Source organism: Suricata suricatta, chromosome X, assembly GCF_006229205.1.
Source record: "Suricata suricatta isolate VVHF042 chromosome X, meerkat_22Aug2017_6uvM2_HiC, whole genome shotgun sequence".
NCBI lineage: Eukaryota > Metazoa > Chordata > Mammalia > Carnivora > Herpestidae > Suricata > Suricata suricatta.
This window is the reverse complement of record NC_043717.1, coordinates 38,817,024-38,838,492: the sequence shown is the minus strand read 5'-3', so window position 1 is coordinate 38,838,492 and position 21,469 is coordinate 38,817,024. Positions and strand designations below refer to the sequence as shown.

At 38.8% G+C, this 21,469-nt stretch overlaps 1 protein-coding gene across 1 annotated transcript in view; it reads right to left on the bottom strand.

The window, feature by feature from the left end:
• Window positions 1–433: 433 nt before the first annotated feature.
• The window catches only part of RP2 (RP2 activator of ARL3 GTPase), a 43,844-nt gene continuing 22,808 nt past the window's right edge, over window positions 434–21,469 (bottom strand). The window contains exons 3-5 of the mRNA XM_029930449.1: window positions 17,523–17,637; window positions 2,568–2,653; window positions 434–643 (exon numbers count right to left, since the gene is read on the bottom strand). Of these exons, the coding sequence (XP_029786309.1) occupies window positions 560–643; window positions 2,568–2,653; window positions 17,523–17,637 (285 nt within the window). The 3' untranslated portion in view covers window positions 434–559. The remainder of the gene's footprint in view (window positions 644–2,567; window positions 2,654–17,522; window positions 17,638–21,469) is intronic.

Here is a 21,469-nt window from a genome sequence, read left to right as displayed (position 1 = left end):
GTACATGAAAAAAATGTGCAGAGGCTCATTTTAATTGATCAACTAGTTACAAATCTCTCTAAATTAAGAAAGAAAAGAAGCAATGGAATGTATTCTCAAACACTATTCTGGAGCACCGAGGAAAGTTTCAATTCTTAGGGATCTGAAAGACTTTTTAATTAGGACTAAAATCATGAACTGCTACCCACTTCTATCTCCTAATAACAGCATCATAAGCAGAGAAACAAAACCTCAAGCTTATTGAAGTGGGTCAAATAGTTTTTAAGCTGATGAAAACTACTCAAAGTGAATTATTGTTGTTGTTGTTGTTATTTTTAGTAGGCTCCATGCCCAATGCAGGGTTTGAACTCATGACCCTGAGATCAAGAGCCATAGGCTCTACTGACTGAGCCAGTCAGGTTCTCCCCAAAATGAACTGTTTTTGAACCTGAAGTAAATGCTGCAGTATTCAACAGTTTATTTAAAAATACACTTTGACACTTTTAACATCAGTAAAAACTGTTGCTAACACACAATTTAAAAAGGGCTTAATCGCAAGTACTTGGTTCCACGCTGCACGTCATATTCCCATCTGTATGTCAGCGAAGTTGTAAAAGCTGTCTACGTCTCCAGATGCTGCCTCCTTGCTTTCTGATACAAACATCTATTTTAAATGTAAAAGAAGCAAAAAAATAAATACCATCATACCAAAATTCCAAAGCCCACATTGTCTGCAGAACAGTCAAAAACTTGCTATTAAAAGAAATTCAAGTACATAATTTATAATATTTAATAGTATTCTGTAGAATCCATACACTATAGTTTCAAAGCTGAAATGTACACTGAATTTTTAAAAGCACTTACGGTATAATTAAGGTCTTTGCTTTCGTAATACTTCGGTTATACTTTATCACACTTGGGATTTTACTGTTTTGTAAATATCCAACAGTCAATATTATGAAAGCCACTGAATAAAGAGGTTTATTTAAAGAACTCTTTTTTTAATGTTTATTTATTTTGAGAGAGCTGTAGTGGGAGAGGAGCATCGAGAAAGACAAGAGAGAGAGAGAGAGAGAGAGAGAGAGAGGGCATGTGTGCATGAGCAGGGGAGGGGCAAGGAGAGAATCCCAAGCAGGCTCCATGCTGTCAGCACAGAGTCTGACGCAGGGCTTGACCTATGAACTGTGAGATCCTGACCTGAGCCGAAATCAAGAGCTGGTGGGTCAACCAACTGAGCCCCCTGGCACCCCTATTTAAAGAACTCTTAGTTTCTTCTATTTCCTAAGAATAATCTCAATAGGCTGAGTAGCAAAATTTGAAATTTTCTTTATGAAAGCTTCTAAACATATGTTTACTAATTTTAAATAAAATATTTTTTAAATAAAACATCAGTAAGGCAGGACTCAGTAGAACCCTTCAAAAACTGTTTTGTGGATGTCAGCCAGGAATTAGAGGGGGCCCAGCTCTATCTAGTTCTAGTCTAGCTTTTTCATAGCCTAGCTGTATGAGGCTGACAGTCCAATAAACCTCTCTGGGCTCACTTTCCACACTTGTAAAATGGGAACACTGGATTACAATATCTCTGACTCACTCAGATCTAAAACCTCCAAATCAGAGAGCCATTTTCTCCTTGCTTCCTTTTCTATTCAGCCTCATGACATCTGCCTTTCCCCTTAGTACTGGTGTGGTGATAAAATGAGACGAAAGACAATGTTCTTTAAATTATGCCAATTCAAGAAACTATAAGCCATGGGGGCACCTGGGTGGCTCAGTGGGCTAAGCATCAATATTCTTGATTTCGGCTGAGGTTCGGGTGTCTCGGTTCATGGGTTCCAGCCTCACACTGGGCCCCACACTGACAGCTGAAGCCTGCTTAGGATTCTCTGTCTCCCTTCCTCTCTGCATCTTCCCCCGTTTCCTTTCGCTCAAAAATAAAAAAGAACATTTTAAAAAATAAAAAAAAGAAACTCTAAGCCAAATCAGACAACAAAACTGAAAACTGCATCTCAGATATTTATCAGAAAATAATTACGTTAGTACTCATTTAATACGCTTATATGTTTGGTTTTTAAGTTATATTAAGTTACTAAGTCTGAAATCCTTAGATACAGCAACCTCATCGACATATCTAGAAACTGTCTGCATGTAATGATTTCAAGATATAGCTGAAATTCAATGTTTGATGAAGAATTACTGAAGCAAATAAAAATGAACAGGGGGCAAGAGGATCATCTGCGCAAAGTATAAGATCTTAGAAATACAACATTTCCTAGCAAATCACTAGTTTTCAAAAAGGAAGGGCTTAAAGAGATATTTACTTAGACGTTTTAACATTAGAAACTCATGTATTATTGAAGGTTTTGAAATCAGTAGATTCTTATTTTTAAGTTGTCAAGCTATTAAAATTTTCATTTTGGCAAGGTAAAAACAAAGCCTAGGTCCTAATTATTTACCATAGATTCTAAAAAATCACGATCTGCTGGGTTTCTTTAATTCCAAGCAACAACAGGGATAAAAGCACTACTTGACCATAAGGAAAAGGAAATGAGATGAAAGGTGTGAAGTAGAAAGTCAATGAAATCTCGTACCTTGGTCCCGTTGAATATCTCATTGACAATGAGGCGGCACCCTTCCACAGCCCCATCTCCGCTGAACTCCAAGGCAATAACAGGACCTGTAAGAAAACCCGACAAGTTTTGTCTGAACAGGAATACAATTCTACTGTAAAATGAATCTTTTTCCAAGTTTATTTATTTGAGGGAGAGAGAGCACTCACACACACACATACCATACACCTGCAAACGGGGGAGGGGCAGACGAAGAAGGAGAGAGGGAGAGAGAGGGAGAGAGAGAGACAGAAAGACAGAAAGACAGAGAGAGAGAGAGGGAGGGGGGGAATATCCCGAGCAGGCTCCATGCTCAGTGGGAGCCTGCGGTGGGCTCAATCTCACAAACTGTGAGATCATGACCTGAGCTGAAACCAAGAATCAGATGCTTAACCAACTGAGCCACCCAGGCACCCCTAAAATGAATCTTTTTATTCTCTATATTCCGAAGAATCCCCAGCCCCTTCCTTGGGGGAAAGAGAAGAGGAAGAAGGAAGTAGACAGATGGGCCGTATCAGTTCAGCCACCTCTTCCAACTGTAATCATGAAGTAAACGGACCCGGTCTCACCACGTGGCACGTAGCTTCGGCGCTCTTACACGGCCAGTGTCCCATTTTTAAGTGTTGTAGGTAGTCTGGCTTTTCTGGTTTCCATTCTTCCATGAAAACCAGAAAAAGCCCATTCACTTAGCAGTACACAAAATGGTTGGTAAGATGACAAATAAAATCAAAGGCAATTCAAGTCACCACAAGTAGGCTCTGCCAGGCAGCCAGCCTTGCTGCCAAAGCTCCTGCTTCTCAGCCCAGTTTGGGGCCACCAATAATGAAGCCAGGCCAAGTAGGACTTGAGGCCAGGCCCCAAAAGGAATGACCATCTGAAAGTGTGGTGTGCCTTTTCTGTTTCGTGAGTGTGCCTTAAAACTACATTCTAGAACCAATGACTCACAGTTTTGATTCTCTGAATAAAGTATTTGTCCCTCCTTTCTCACGCACTAACTGGAACACTTTGAAATCAAATCACCTGTACCTTAAGTGCTGGCGTAACAATTTCTGATTTAGTTTGGCTTGGATTTAAATGTAGCATGGCACGACTGGTGTCAAATAGTTGGCAAACGGGGCCGTACATTGGCCAAGCAAAATATGTCCTTTGATTCAATTAATATTTATTCACGAATCACCATGTTCCCTTGTAGAGTTGCTTTTCAACTCCCAAGTACTGGAAATGTCCTAATCTCCAGAAAATGATAAATTTCTTGCAAAAAGGCATAAGCCCATTAAACTAATATGGGGCAAGGGAGACTACAGGAGTACTAAGTTAATGAAATACTGAGGCGAAGGAAAAGGAAATACGAAGCTGAATGTGGGCATGTGCCGTAAGACACGACATGAGAACAAGGGGAAAGATCACGCTACCCTGGGCTTGGGATTGAACACAAACAGCAAATACAGAAATCGCATGACGTCTAAATGTAAACTGTATGATTAGTATGGATTTTTCGGCATCAGAGTGTATAGGTGAAGATAGGTGCTACATACAGAAAACAAGGTTACGTGCAGAACATTTGCTCAGAAAAATGCATGGTTCTCTGTCAGGGACAGATATGGAGACGATTAACCTGGAGTATCTTGTTGAGCCGAAAAAAGCAAGGAGGCTATCAAAAGTCAATACAGTCGTACCCAAAGGACACAGGGGCCAGCCTGAAGGGGCTCCTACTTGCCAAAGATGGGACACTGTCACCAAAAGAATCGTGCCTCAATTTATATTAAAACATACTGAATATAGGAACAGTTGTGAGCTCAAAATGATATGTAGAAACGAGAAATGAAATTCATTGGGCATCATTGTAGGTTGCTAGGGCACCAATTCATTGCTCTGAAAATGGATGCTTAATTATTTTCCCTTTATTTATTCTGCTTTTCTGATATGAAGCGTATTTCAAGTTAACCAAACAGCCACGGTGTGCAAAAGTTCTGGTAACACCCACTAATATATGCAGAGGTAGTGACATGGTTAGAAAGCGATCCTTTCACAACTCCTAACAAAACAATCGGATTCAGGCAAAAATCATCAGTGGTTTTAGCATCCCACAGGGGAGAGATGGGAACTCCATGACGAAAGGCTAAAGCCGCCACTACCTGAACCTGCTGATCAATCAACTACAAGTTCAACAACCAGACATTATATGCCTTCTCACTTAATGCTATAGGAAATAGTCCCACCTGTGAAATATTCTTGCCAAAAATGGAACTAAACCTGAGTTTGAGAAGGCTTCTCTCTAACTTCTGATCTATAAGAACTCTAGAAGAACGAATCCAACAAATCCATGCATACTGCAGGAAAACTGGCCCGGTTGGTTTTTTGTTTTTTTTACAAGTCAAAGGCATGCAACCAAAACACCTGTTTCTGGTTAAGAGCAATACAAGATAACAAAACAACCATATACGGTGAGTGCGCAAATTTTCGATCTGGATCAACTTTGAAAATACAGAAAGAATGTTTTCAGACAATTAAGGAAATTTGAATATGGACTGGGTATTAGATGATATTAAGGAAATATTGTTAATCATGATAAATGTGATATTATATTGTGGTTACTTAAGAAAACACCCGTTTTTAATTTCGTTTTAAGATATACACTGAAATATTTAGGGATGAAATCACAGCACATCTCAAAATTTGATTAAAGTAGTTCAGCAAAAGGATTACAGATTTCATTTTACAGTAAGGCAAAAAGCTGATAATATTTGGGGGTGAATACACATAGGGTCAATGTAGTCTACTTTTGATTAGAGATAATACATTTAGAAATTTGAAAGAAGTTTTAAAAAGTATTTTATTTTGGGGGCACCAGGGTGGCTCAGTCAGTTAAGCATCTGACTTCGGTTCAGGTCATGATCTTCTGGTTTGTGGGTTCGAGCCCCATATCAGGTTCTGTGCTGACCGCTCAGAGCCTGGGGCCTGTTTCAGATTCTGTATATCCCTCTTTTTCTCTGCTCCTCCCCCACTGGTGCTCTGTCTCAAAAATAAATAAACATTAAAAAAATTTTAAGCATTTTATTTGTAAAAAAATTTTTAAGTTTATTTATTTTTGAAAGTGAAAGAGAGAGTGAGAGCATGAGGGGCAGAGAGACTGGGAGAGAGAGAATCCCAAGCAGGCTCCACACTGTCAGTGCAGAGCCTGATGCTGGGCTCAAACCCACAAACTGTGAGATCATGACCTGAGCCAAAATCCAGAGTCACCCAGGTGCCCCTAAAAAGCATTTTAATCCAAACAAATATTGGACTACAAAGAAAAAGTTGATAATAAAAGTAGGGTTTCCAGTTTTTCAGAGAGTGAAAAGTTTGAGGTAAGGTAGAAGAGATTATGCTTTTATTCAGGATCACTACAAGGAAATATGGTAGATACATTTTTTAAAGTGAAACATTTATTACTGAAAGTTCCTGTATTCTATAAAAAGAACATAATCTAGAATTCAAGAACACAATTTTGGTGGAGTTACCCAGGCATGTAACTTGGTTGATTTTTTTTTTAAAGTAAGCTCTATACTGAATGAGGGGCTTGAACTCAGGACCCTGAGATAAGGAGTCACATGCTCCACTGACTGAGCCAGCCAGGCACCCCAACTTGGTTGATATTTTTTATTTTTATTTTCCTAAAGTCCATGCATTTCAAGTGTACAATGTTTTTTTAAGTTTTATTTATTTTTTGAGAAAGAGAGAGTGAGCGAGCGAGCACAAGCCGGGGAGGGGCAGAGAGAAAGGAGGACAGAGGATCCGAAGCGGGCTCTGCGCTGACAGTCTCAGATGCGCTGATAGCAGCGAGCCTGATGTGGGGCTCCAACCCACAAACTGCAAGATGACAACCTGAGCCGAAGTCAGACATTCAACCGAGCCACCCAAGTGTCCTGGTTGATATTCTTTAAATAGATTATAATGAACTTCCAGTAAGTGACCAAATAATTTGCCAACAAAGAAACACCAATTGAAAAGGTGGATGGGTGCATCAGTTTTGATTAGCATGTGTGGATAATCCTAAATTAAAAAAGAAACCTACAATACTGACAGTGTACTTTTTATTCTTTTTATTAAAAATTTTTTAAACATTTATTTTGGAAAGACAGAGAGAGAGAAAGACAGAGTGTGAGCAGGGGAGGGGCAGAGAGAGAGGGACACACAGAATCTGAAGCAGGCTCCAGGCTCTGAGCTGTCAGCACAGAGCCCGACGTGGGGCTAGAACCCATGAACTGCGAGATCGTGACCTGAGCCAAAGTCGGATGCTTAACTGACTGAGCCACCCAGGTGCCCTAACAGTGTACTTTTTAAAAATTTTATTTCAATCTAAGATAACATACAGTGTAGTATTGGTTTCAGGAATAGAACTGCATGACTCATGTAACCCCCAGTGCTCACCCCAATAGGTGCCCTCCTTAATGCGCATCCCCCATCTAGCACATCCCTCCACCCACCTCCCCTGATGATGCACTTTTTAAGCAGTCCTACTTGTCTAAGAATAGTGACTACAATTATTGTGATTATTTCAAACTGAACTAGGACGTCAATAAAGATTACTGGTTACCTTTTTAAAAAGTATTTTACTGTGAACATGTTATCAAATAGTTGGCAGTAGCTTTAAATCTAAATATTTGAGCTGTCAGGAAAAGCTGAGATTTTGAAGTAAGCAAAAGATTCCTGGATGTCCCCCCTACCACTGTCTTCTATGTTCTCTGACATGACCCTGAAGTAAGTCACAGCCATGTCTCCGATTACAGCAGTGGCCTCCCCGGTGGTCTCTTTGCTTCCTCCTTGGAGCAACCACAGTGGTAAAAGTTACTTTTCCAAGGGACTGTGACATTCCTCTGGTCTAAACCCCCCAGTAAAATATGATCTATATTTGCCTTATTTTTAATTGTTATAAAAATAATGGAGTTTTAAAATTTTTAATTTTCATTGAAGTATAGTTGACATACAGTATTTTATTAGTTTCAGGTGTACAAAACAGTGATTCAACAATGAATATACATCACAGAGTGCTCACCACAGTAAGTGTGGTCACCACCAGTCACCTTACAAAGTTATTACAATATTATTGTAATAACTCTTCCCAATGCTGTACTGCTTTTCATCCCTGGACTTCTTTATTTTATAACTGGAAGTTTGTACCTTTTCATCCCCTTAAGAATAACAGACTATTTGAAGTATTAAAAATGCAATAACACATTAACAATGTACTAGTAAAATATATAACAATGGTACAGGAATGGGAGGGAAAACTTAAGAACATGATGTTATTTAGCCCTTATATGTGAAAGTTAAGCGTTATAGTATTACTAGAAGGTGTATTAAACTTATTTAAACATTTATACTATAAAAGCTAAGGTGACCAAAAACAAACAAACGACAAGATTATGTATGGATCGACTGACAAAAATGCTATGACCAGAGATTTGTAGGAACTTAAACCCATATTTCTCCTAGAAGCAGTACTCACTACCTCAGTGTCCACAGTGACTTAACATACCTTTGTGAATGAGAATCAACTGTATTAGAAATTATCTAAAATCAACAACCTAAGCCTAAACCTTAAGAAACTAGAGAAAGAAAAGCAAATCAAATGTAAAACAAGTTAAGGAAGGAAATAATACTTAGTGGAACACAGAACAATAGAACTGATAAGAGAAGAGCAATGGAAAAAAAAAATCAATGAAACAAAGAACTGCTTCTTTGAAATTACCAATATAATGATAAAATCTCTATCCAAGAGAGGACTCAAATTACCAATAGCAGGAATATAAGTGGGACATCACTACTGATCCCACAGATGTTAATAAGAATAAAGAAATACTATAAACTCTATTTCCATAAATTTGATAACTTAGATTTCTGAAATGAAACAGTTCCCTGAATAACAAAAACTATAAAAATGCATTCAAAAATAAAAAGATAGCCCTAAGTGCCCTATAAGCAAATTAATAAGTAAATAATTTAATAAGTAAATTAAACTTTCTAAAAATCTTTCTCCCTAAATCTCAGGCCCAGATGGTTTCACTGGTGAATTCTATCACCCACTTAAAGAAGAAGTGATACCAATTCTCCAAAATTTATTCAAGATCATAGAAGAGAAAGGACATATCCCAACTCATTTTATGAGGCAAGCATTACCCTAATATCAAAGTCAGACAAAGATATTATAAGAAAGCTACAGACCAATGTCCACATGAACAAAGATGCAAAAATCTTCAACAAAATTTAGCGAATTGAATTTGGCAATGTATTAAAGAGACAATCTATCATGATCAAGGGAGTTCATCTCAGGAATACAAGGCTGACTCAACATTCAAAATCAACAGAAGTCATTCACCAGATTAAATGACTAAATAAAAAACCATATTATCTCAATAAATACAGAAAAGACATCCAACAAAATTCAACATCCATGCCTGACAAAAATTCAACAAACTAGGGATAGAATGAAACTCCCTCAGCCTAATAAAAGGTATGCATGAGAATCCTATAACCAACATCGTTCTTTTTTTTAAATGTTTTTATGTATTTTTGAGAGAGAGAGAGAGAGAGAGAGAGAGAGAGAGAGAGAGAGACAGTGTGAGCAGGGGAAGGGCAGAGAGAGAGGGAGACACAGAATTGGAAGCAGACTCCAGGCTCTGAGCTGTCAGCACAGAGCCCGATGTGGGGCTCGAACCCATGAACCATGAGATCATGACCTGAGACAAAGTCAGACACTCAATTGACTGAGCTACACAGGCACCCCGATAACCAACATCATTATTAATGGTTAGATTGAACACTTTCACTCTGACATCAGTAACAGGGCAAGAATGTTCTCTCTTCACTATTTTATACAACATGATAGTGGAAGTCTTCAGCATAATAATGCAAAAGAAAGAAAGGAAAAAGAAAGAAAGAAAAAGAAGAGGCATGTCAAAAGGACAGAGGAACCAATGTAAAAGAACTTTCAATGGTTAAAACTGGAACAATTTGATAGTACTAGATTATAACCCAAAGAATAATATAAATTTTCATGTGTTCTTACTGACAGAAATAAATGATTGAATAAATAAATGGGGGGAGAAGAGACAAATACTTCTTAGAGAAGAATTACAAATAAGGTAGGTAGATACTACCACTCCAGGAGATGGAGCTTAAGTCTCACCTTGAGTGTAACCTGGTCTTAGTGACTCAACTTCCAAAGAATAAGTATGAAAAGGAAAAAGCAGGACCTTTAGAGTGTTTGGGAAACCGGGCAGACAGCACTGGAACCAAGTCACTAAGGTCCACTCACGCCCCAGTGATAAATCATGTTGATCTCCTGTACCTCCTGGTGTGATGTGTTGAGAAGGGCACTTCACCTCTTCCCCCAAAATTTCAATCCAACCAGAGGAAACATCAGACAAACCCCAACTGAGGGATATTCTTTAAAACAACTTACCAGTACTGTTAAAATACTTCAAAGTCATGAAAAACAAAGAAGAGTAAACGGAACTGTCACAGGTTAGAGGAGACTAAGGAGACATGACAACTAAATGCAATGTGGGATCTCAGACTGGATTCTGGAACAGAAAAAGGACATAAGTGGAAAAACTGGTAAAATTTGAAAGACTACAGTTTAAGTTAATAGTATTTTACCAATGTAAATTGCTTAGTTTTGATAAGTGTACCACGGCTGTGCTAACATTAGGGGAGGCTGGCTGGATAAAGCGCACGTGGAAGCTCTCTGTACTGCCTTTGCAGTTTTTTGGTAAAACTGAATTATTCCAAAATAAAAAGGTTATTAAAGAAAACACCTCACGGGCACCTTACTGGCTTAGTTGGTAGAACATTCAAGTCTTGATTTCAGGGTTCTGAGATCAAGCCCCATGTTGGAGCTAGAGCTTACTTTAAAAAAACGTGGGATAACATATTTGTAAATTTAATATCTGATAGGGGGTTAATATTCAAAGTATATAAAGAACTCATGTAACTCAACGGGAAAACAAACCAATCATTAAAAAATGGGCAGAACATTTGAACAGATATTTTTCCAAACAAGACACCCAGATGGCTAACAAGTACGTGAAAAGGTACTCCACATCACTCATCATTATTAGGGAAATGAAAACCAAAACCATGATGAGATTTATCATCTCACACCTGTTAGAATGACTATCATCAAAAAGAAACAACAAATATTAGTGAGGATGTGGGAAAAAGGGAACCTTTGGACCTTCTTGGTGGGAATGCAAATTGGTACATCCACTATGTGAACCACTATGGAGGTTCCTCAAAAAAGTAAAACTACAACTACCATGTGATTCAGCAATTTTACTTCTGGGCGCTTATCTGAAGAAAGTGAAAACGCTGACCTGAAAAGATACATGCACTGACGTGATCACTGCAGCATTATTTACAATAGGCAAGATATGGGAACGACCATTAATGTCCACGAATGAAGAAAGAAAATGTGGCATATTCACACACACAAATACATGCACACAATGGAATGTTACTCAACCATAACAAAGGAAACCTCACCATTTGCAACAACATGGATGGACCCTGAGAGCATAGTGCCATGTGAAATAAGAGAAAGAGAAACTCCATATGACCTCATGTATATATGGAAACTGAAAAAGACAATAACAAAAACCCTAAACTTACAGATCCAGAGAACAGAGCAGTGGTTGCCAGAGAGATGTAGGGCAAGAGGAGGGCAAAATGGGTGAAGGGGCTCAAAAGGCACAAACTTCCATTTATAAAATACGTAAGTCATGGGGATTTAATTCATACCATGGTGACTACAGTTACTAATAAGACTGTATTGCATATTGCACAGTTGCTAAGAGAGTAAACCATACAAGTCCTCATCATGAGAAGAAAAATGTTGGAACTTTATATGGGGACAGATGTTAACTAGGCGTATTGCGATGATACTTTCACAATATACACAAATACCGACTCACTGTTGTACATCTGAAACTAATACGTTATATGTGAACTCTACTTCAAAAACACATCTAGTAGTTTCTCATCTCAGACTAGAAGCCACAGTAACTACAATGGCCTATACGGCCCTCTATCATCGGACTCTTCTACTACTTCCCAGACTTCATCTGTGTTTATTGAATGAATGAATGAATCATCCTCTAAAACAAAGGAACCCAAGTTTGACTAATCATTAAAGCCATCTGGGTAACTTTGTAAAATGTAGGTTCTAAAAGTATATCTCAGATATTTTTGAATCAGTCTTTCTTATGTTTTAAAAAGCACCTTAGATGATTCCGAGGATTCATCAGGTTTAGATTTAAAAAATGGAAAACATAATGAATTCTATCATTAAGCAGTCAAAAAGCTTTACTGATTGAAAGTAAATAATTGTGGGACACCTGGGTGCCTCAGTCGGTTAAGCGTCTGACTCTTGATTTTGGCTCAGGTCATGATCTCATGGTTCATGAGTTCAAGACCCATGTTGGGCTCTGGGCTGACAGTGCAGAGCCTGCTTGGCATTCTCCCTCTCTCTCTCTCTCTCTCACTGCCTGCCCCTCCTCCGTTTGCTTGCTCACGGTCTCTCTCAAAATAAACAAACATTAAAAAAAATCCTTGGCTCAGAAGAGGGGTACTGTTAAACACCGCATAACACACAGGACAGCGCTTCCCCTCCCCGGTTATCTGTCCTAAAATGTCACTAGTGCTAAGGCTGAAAAACCCTCCTCAGGATGACTGATGGCCACTTTTAGATAAGGACCCAATCCACCCGTGTCCTGCTGGGACAGTGCTCACTGTTACGTATCAGTCAATGCAATACTGGGCAGCTAAAAACTTTTCCCCAAGATTTTATTTTGAAAAATTCCAAACAATATAGAAAAGTTGAAAGAATAATATAAAACATCCATTTGCCCTTCAAATGTTAACATCCATCAAATGTTAACATTTGGCATGCTAAACACTTTGTTTTGCAGCCATTTGAAAGTCTAGGTCATCATGACACTTCAGCACAAATCTCCTAAGTGACCACAATACCATTATCCTACTAAGAATACTAACAGTAACTTCATACTTCCTGCGTTTCCCCCAAGATGTCTTTTACAGCTTTATAGTTCACCCCATCACAATCGAAGTTCCAATTTTCATCCATTGTCTTTAGTTGTTAGCTGTCTTCAAATCCACAATGGCCCCCCATCGTTTTTGTTTTCCGGGACATTATCTGAAAAGTGCTAGACGTGTCGTCCTGTAGAATGTCTTCTTTTTAAGATTTGAATCATCATTTTCTCATCGTGTCATTTAACATGTTCCCCAGAGCTCCTTTCTTTCTGATAAACTAGCAGTTGAGTCTTGATTAGATTCAAGTTATTCTGGGGAAGAGTTCATCATAGGTGATAACTCTGTATTTCTTATTGCATCCCATCAAAAGAAATACAATGTCAGGCTGTCCTGCCCTCAGTGAGGCCCAATTAGGTGGGAGTGATCGCTGAATCTCTGCTGTAACAATACATTTCCTTCTTGAATGAGAATGCAGAAATATCCTATTCGTTAGCAACTTATACCCCGACAGTTTTAGCATCCACTGATTACCTCTATCTCAATTATTACCTTGGGGATCGGATGATGGTAATTTTGAAAGTCTATCATTCCTTCTTTATTTATTAACTCACAGTAATCTGTAAAGAGCAGAAGAGGTTAGCTTTAATTTCCTCCTCTTCTCTTTTTCATTATCACTATGGATTCATGGATTTCTGTTGTTAAATCAATTCTGTTCGTTATTCTTTGTGGTGCCCAAATTATACCAAGTTTGGCCAGTGGAAGGGTATTTAAAAGTTGGCTCCTGTGACCTGCCATGACCCCGTTAGTCTGTACTTCCTACAGGTATCTCTGGTTTTAAAAGTTACTTATGGGATATTTATTTGCTGAAATTCCTGTAACACCTGCCCATTGGTTTTCATTCTTTTGTTTAGTTCTACCTTTATTTCTTCCAAGTGGAATGTTGTGTTCCTTAAGCACAAATATTATATTCAGGGTTGGAGCATTTCTATGAAATCACTCCACTAACATTTATGTGTGACAATGAGCACATAAATCATTAACGTAGACCTGCCCACATATTCACTTCATCCCTAATCTCACACTTTAGGATGTCCATTACAATTATTATTGATTCGATTTCTTCTTTAGCGTTTATATATTTTTGACAGTGAGACAGTGAGCATGAGCAGGGGAGGGGCAGAAAGAGAAGGAGACAGATTATCCGAAGCAGGCTCTGCACTGACAGCAGCAAGCCCGATGTGAGGGCTCGAACTCATGAACCATGAGATCATGACCTAAGCCAAAGTCAGATGCTCAACCTACTGAGCCAGCCAGGTGCCCCTGCTGACTCAATTTCTGAAGCCCGCTGAGAGTTTAAAGGCTTATTTTCAAGGTTCCATCAGAGTGCTCCCATGTCAAAATGGCTGCACCAGAGGAGCTAGGACATCTGTACTCTGAAAGGTATAAAACACTGATGAAAGAAATTGAAGAAGAAACAAAGAAATGGAAAAATATGTCATGCTTGTGAATTAGAAGAACCTATATAATATTGTTAAAATGTCCATACTACTCAAAGAAATCTACAGATTTAATGCAATCCCTATCAAAATACTAACATTTTTCACAGAACTAGATTAATCTTAAAATTTGTATGAAACCACAAAAGATCCCCCAAATAGCCAGAGCAATCCTGAAAAAGAAGAAGAGGGGCACCTGGCGGGCTCAGTCAGAGGAGCACATGACTCTTGATCTCGGGGTTGTGACTTCAAGCCCCACATGGGGTGCAGAGATTACTTAAATAAATAAAAATTAAAAAAAAAAAGAAAAAGGTGAATAAAGCCGGGTTACCTCAATCTCAGATTTCAACATATACTACAGAGCCATGGATAATCAAACAGGATGGTACTGGCACAAAAACGACACAGATCAGTGGAACAGAATAGAGTCCAGAAATAAATCCATGCTTACATAGTCAATATATGACAAAGGAAGCAAGAATATACAATAGGGAAAAGACAGTCTCTTCAACAAACAGTGTTGGGGAAAATTGCTTAGCTACGTGCAAAAGAATGAAACTGGACCAATTTCTCACACCATACACAAATAAACTCAAAATGTGTTAAAAACCTAAATGAGAGACCTGAAACCATAAAACTAGTAGAAGTGATAGGCAGTCATTTTCTTTGACATCGGCCATAGAAACATTTTTCTAGGTGTGTTTCCTCAGGCAATAGAAACAAAAGCAACAAAATAAAAAGGCAGCCTACTGAATGGGAGAAGATATTTGCAGATGAGTATCTGATAAGGGGCTAATATCCAAAATATATAAACTCCTATGCAACTCAACAGCAAAAAGTGAAATAATCCCATTAAAAATGGGCAGAGGACCTGAACAGACTTTTTTCCAAAGAAGACATCCAGATGGCCAACAGACACATGAAAAGATGCTCAACATCACTCATCATCAGGAAAATGCAAATTAAAACCACAATGAGATATCTCCTTATACCTGTCAGAATGACTAAAATTGAAAACACAAGAAGTAACAAGTGTCGGTGAGGCTGTGGAGGAAAAGGAACCCTCGTGCACTGGCGGTGGTGGACAAGCAAAGTGGTGCAGCTGCTGCAGAAGACCGCATGGAGGCTCCTCAAAAAGGTAAAGTTAGAACTACCCTATGATCCAGTAGTTGCCTACTGGATATTTACCGGAAAAATACAAAAACCCTGTAATTCAAAGGGATACATACACTTCTATGTTTATAGCAGCATTATTTACCATAGCCAAATTATGGAAGCAGACCAAGTGTCCAACAACAGATGCATGAATAAAGAAGATGTGGTGTGTGTGTGAATACGTATGTATATATGTATACATATACACATATAAAACAGAGTATTATTCAATCATAAAAAGAATGAAATGTTGCCATTTGCAATGACATGAATGGAGCCAAAGAGTATAATGCTAAGCAAAATGAGTAAAAAGAAAAACACCACAGTGAAATCACTAATTTGAAAAGATGCATGCACCCCTATGCGTATGGCAGCATTATGTACAATAGCTAAGATATGGGGGCAGCCCATGTCCATCCACAGATAAATGGATAAAGATGTGGCATGTGGTATGTACACACAATGGAATATTACTCTGCCATCAAAAGGAATGAAATCTTACCATTTGCAACATGGATGGATCTAGATGGTATAATACTCAGTGAACTAAGTCAGCCAGGGAAAGACAACTATCATATGATTTTACTCATATGTGGCATTTAACAATGAAACAAAGAGAAAAATGACCAAAAAAATGGACTCTTAAATACAGAAAACTGGTGGCTGCCGGAGGGGAGGTGGGTGGGGAGAGGAATGAAATCGATAAAGGAGATTAAGAGAACACTTATCTTGATGAGCACTGAGAAATACACAGAATTGTTGGATCATTATGCTGTACACTTGAAACTAATATAACACTGTATGTTAATTATACTCAACAATAAAAAGGAGCCAGGTCACAATTTCTGATATAGATTCTAGAGTAGATCAGGCACTGGGTGGGAGCAAGCCCTGCATACGGCTACAGGAACCACAAAGGTATATGAAGTACTGCACTGATGGCTGAGTCATACCCAGCATTAGTTGTTAAAATTCTCCCAACAATCCTCCAACATCTTCAAACAGGTTTTGTGGTTATTACAATGTATACATAAAAAAGTGTGTAAATGCAGACATGCCGTCTTTTTAGGGTGTATTCAATCAGCACTGCATATTCCTACACGTATTTGCACTGGCCAGTCAGAAAAAGCCTGGTGAACCTCGAGCAAACCATGTCCCTGCTCTGACAGATAAAGAGAACTCTGTCCTTTAGAATCAGTATACCTTCAAATACATACAGGCAGATAATAACCCTTCAGGAGGGCACACGAATTCCAGTTCCTCTGTTTGCAGACACGTTTCCAGTATCTGAAATTTATCAGGGGCATATGTCCACTGGGGAAAACAATTCTAATTAGTCGTGGAAAGTTAATCCATCATATTAAATACATAAAACAGTATACCATTTTATTTATAGTTCTTATTTCCTTTCCAGTACGGTCAAGGCACACTGAAGGCAGAAAGAATCCTTATAAAGTGTTTTCTAACTCTGGGCAGGAAGAACAAAACAGTCACTCATTGTAGTGCAAAAATACAATAATGTAATAATTGAAAATAACAAAATAGGGGCCCCTGGGTGGCTCAGTCAATTAAGCATCCAACTTTGGCTCAGGTCATGATCTCACAGATCTTTGGGTTCAAGCCCTGTGTCAGGGTCTGTGCTGACAGCTCGGAGCCTGGAGTTTATTTCAGATTCTGTGTCTCCCTCTCTCTCTCTCTCTCTGCCCCTCCCCTGCTCATGATCTGTCTCTGTCTCTCTCTCAAAAATAAATAAACATTAAGATAATTTTTTAAAAATAACAAAATATATAATAATGAAATGTGACATTCAAGAACTAACATGACAGAATAGGGGAAAAAAACCTAATGCCTAATTCCTAGTTACTTATACAGGGATTTTTGAATGGTGTGAAATTCTGCCATTTTAAAATGTTTGTTTATGTTTACGAGAGAGAGACAGAGTAAGAGCAGGGGAGGGGCAGAGAGCAAGGGAGACAGCAAATCCGAAGCAGGCTCCAGGCTCCATGCTGTCAGCACAGAGGCCAACGTGGGGTTTGAACCCAAAAACTATGAGATCATGACCTGAGCCAAAGTCAGATGCTTAGGCGACTGAGCCACCCAGGAACCCCAAAATTTTGACATTTTGGAATAGTCACAGGAAAAAAAAACAAACAAGAAAGAGAAAGCAATGTAAGAGAAATTCTAAAGGCAAGAGCAGGTCTAATCACATGTCAAGAAGATAACCACACTCGTACACCAATCAGCAAGAAGGTACCTTTACTAAGCAGAGGATGGAAGTCCGGTGCTCTGTCCCCAAAAACTCTCTGAGCATCTTCAGCTTTCATTGACACTTCCTTTGTTTGAACTAGGAAGAATCCTTTACCAACCATCTGTGGAAAATAAAATTTCATTTAGATTTTAAAATGAATTTGAGATTAAAACAATATTTTGCGATTCTAGCATATAAAGTGTGACACAGCATTCTGATGTCTGTTTGAATCATCACTCTGATTCAGGGCATTTGCTCTAACAAGTTTTTACATACGCAGGATTTTTCCAGATGGGTGCTTCTGGTTAAGAATTAGCGTGTAGAGCGTAATTAGTTTGGTGATATGTGCAAATGTCCAATGAGAATGGTTAAGGAGGTAAACTAGGGTGCATTCATCACAGGATGAAATCGCATAGTTCATTAAATATACCAGACAATACAATGGGGAAGAGCTTATGTCATAATTTTGAAAAGCATGAGACAAACATATGGCATAGCACAATAATGATAGACCACATTTATGGAGCACTTACTATATGCCAGGCAACTTTATGCACGTTTTACATATAACACATTCAATCCTCTCATGCAGTAGGTGCTATTATGACCCTCATTCTACAGGTGAGGAAACTGAGGCACAGAGTGGCAAAGAAATTTACCCAAGGTCACCCAACTATAAAATAACAGAACTGTGATTTGAACCCAGTTAATTGGATTATAGATGAAATAAATTAAAGATTATTCCTAAAAGGACTATTCAAGATACATATGTTATGGATGATTTTTAAGCTTATTTCTACTCTTCTTTATTTCCTACAATACTGTACAATGAGTGCACGTTAATTTTTAAAATAACTGTGAAAGTAGTTTTTAAAAATACACAGAATTCAACCATTTAATTTTTTTTTTTTTAGCAAAGCCTATTGGATTTTTAAGTATGAAAGTAGCATGCAGGGGCACCTGGGTGGCTCAGTCGGTTAAGTGTTCAACTTTGGCTCAGGTCATGATCTTGTGGTTTGAGAGTTTGAGCCCTACATTGGGCCCTGTGCTGACAGCTCGGGGCCTGGAGCCTGCTTCAGATTCTGCATCTCCTGCTCTCTCTCTCTGCCCTATCCCCACTCACACTCTGTGTGTGTGTCTGAATCTCAAAAATAAATAAAAAACATTAAAAATAAAAAAAGTAGCCATGTATGCTCAATACAGAATACTTGAAAAATAAAAAACAGAAACAAATATGAACCAAGGTGCCATCACTTAAAGATCCCCTTGCCATATAGGTATACTTCCTTTTTTTTTAATAATATTTTTTTAAATTTATTTTTGATAGACATAGAGACACCGTGAGCAGGGGAGGGTGAGAGAGAGAGGGAGATACAGAATCTGAAGCAGGTTCCAGGCTCTGAGCTAGCTGTCAGCACAGAGCCTGATGTGGGGCTCAAACCCACGAACTGTGAGATCATGACCTGAGCCGAAGTCCCACGCTCAACCTATTGAGCCACCCAGGCGCCCCTAGGTATACTTCCTTTTATCCTCCCTGTTTTCGTTTTCCCCCATTACAGAAGTAACACCTGTTCATTTTAAAATCCATATAACTGCAAAAAGAGAAGAAAGTCCTGCTCTTAATCTACTTCCTAAGAATAACCACAACTGTTAGCATTTTAGTATATATAACTTTCCAGTCAGATCTTTTAAAAAAAAAAAAAGCAGATGCTTATATGACATTATACAAATCTTCACTTACTTGACTGTGGATACTTCCCCACAATTCCACTATAAAACCAGTTTTAATGGCTGATAATATTTTATCCTATGGCTACATTACTCCGTACCATTTCACCCAATTGGAGTCAAACTCCAATCCGTTTTCAGAGCCCTCAATGCTGCCTCAGAAAAAAGAAACATATTTTAAAAAGTAGCAGAGGGGCGCCTGGGTGGCTCAGTCAGTTATGCATCCGACTTCGGCTCAGGTCATGATCTCAAGGTTCGTGGGTTCAAGCCCCCACGTCGGGTTCTGTGCTGACAGCTCAGAGCCTGGAGCCTGTTTCAGATTCTGTGTCTCCCTCTCTCTGCCCCTGCCCCACTCATGCTCTGTCTCTCTCTGTCTCAAAAATAAACAAACTATATTTAAAAAAGTAGCAGAAAAGTTCATAGACATCATTGCCAGGTGATGGCTGCAAAGTTACTTAAAATATCAGGGATGGGGGAGGGGGGAAAAGAGGTGGTGGTGATGGTGGAGGGCACTTAAGGGGAAGAGCACTGGGTGTTGTATGGAAAACAATTTGACAATAAAATATTATTAAAAAAATAAAAAGAAGTCTTCAGAAGCTCTTTACAGCACCAAAAAAAAAATCAGGAATAATCCTACATCTGTTTCTAATTTTCCAGACAGCTCACTACCTCTCACTTCATAGTCAGACACATAAACCGACAAAAGATGATTAATTCAAAATACTGTTACCTAAAACAAATAATGGATTGTGTAACTTGATCTATTGTGATATCTCACTGCACATATCTGGAGACTCCTTTTTCATGGAAACTCTTCCATTTTTAAAGACTTGAAAACAGTGGTTAACTATCCAACTTAAAATCATGTAATACATTACTTCTGAACAATTCAGACCACTTTTACTCTAATTTGTCCTGTGCGTATCTGTGATGTAGCTGAGAGGAAGCAAGAAATCTGACTTTTTAGGCAAGAAAACTGAGGCCCAGGAACTTCTCCTGATTCCCTTTGGAATGTGCTGTTTGCTTTATCCAGCTTTTCTGAACTTCCTAGATTAAAAAAAAAAAAACTCTTAGGATGCATTTAACTTATAAAAACAATGTGAAATAAAATTCTGTGATAGTCCTAGGGTTGAACAAAACCAGAGTCAGCAATCATAGGTCCAGTCAAGGCTGTCTTAAGGTATTTGGGTTATGATACGAGAAAGATTCAAGGTTTTTTCTTTGTTTGTTTTCAGCTCAGAATTAAGTAGCTCCTACACATATTTTCCTGGGAACTTGAGCTTCATTTTTTTTTAAATCTCTGGGGGCGTCTGGATGGCTCAGTTGGTTAAGCTTCCAACTTCAGCTCAGATCATGATCTTGCTGCTTGAGTGTTCAAGCCCCGCATCGGGCTCTGTGCTGACAGCTCAGAGCCTGGAGCCTGCTTTGAATTCTGTGTCTCCCTCTCTCTCTGCCCCTCCCTTGCTTATGCTCAGCCTCTCTCTCTCTCTCTCTCCTTCAAAAATAAGTAAACATTAAAATTAATTAATTAAATATGTAATCTCTCTTAACATGTAAATTGGTGATCTTTTAGCGTGTTGTGGTACCCTCTTCACATGCACTTGGGTGTTTGCTTTGTTCTTTTCATTCCTGAATTCTGTGCTTTCAGAATTAGAGAGGATCAGTCCAATCCAAAAGTCTCAGGGATTCCCCGTCTAGGCCAAAGGCTGTCATCTGCCTTGAGTTCCCGCGCTGTCCTCCCATCCCTGCTCCACCAGCCACTCGTCGACTTTCCTCTACCGCTGAAGCAGCAGAGTAGCACTGGGCTTGAGGGTTGCGACTCTGGTCTACCAAGCTAGACTGCTGGGATTTAAATCATGGCTCTGCTGTTTACCAGCTGAGTGACCTTTTGCCAGTTACTTACCCTCTCTGTGGCTCATTTTCCTTATCTGTAAAAAAGGGGAATAAATGGCACGTATTTCGTGGGTTATTCCAAATTAAGTGAGTTACTTCATTTAAAGCCCTTATAACAATGCCTGGCATATGGTAAACATGACCTAAGTGTTAGCTATTATTATTGCTGTGGTTGCATTCTTTGTTTTAAACTCTTCTGTAATCCAGAAGGACATCTAAAGAACCTCATTCCTCCTGGTCACATTGTTTTCAAGTGCACACAACACTGTCATTTCACACATTGGATACTGAAAGTGAAAGGGTGAAGAACATCTGAGGATCCAGGAAGAAAG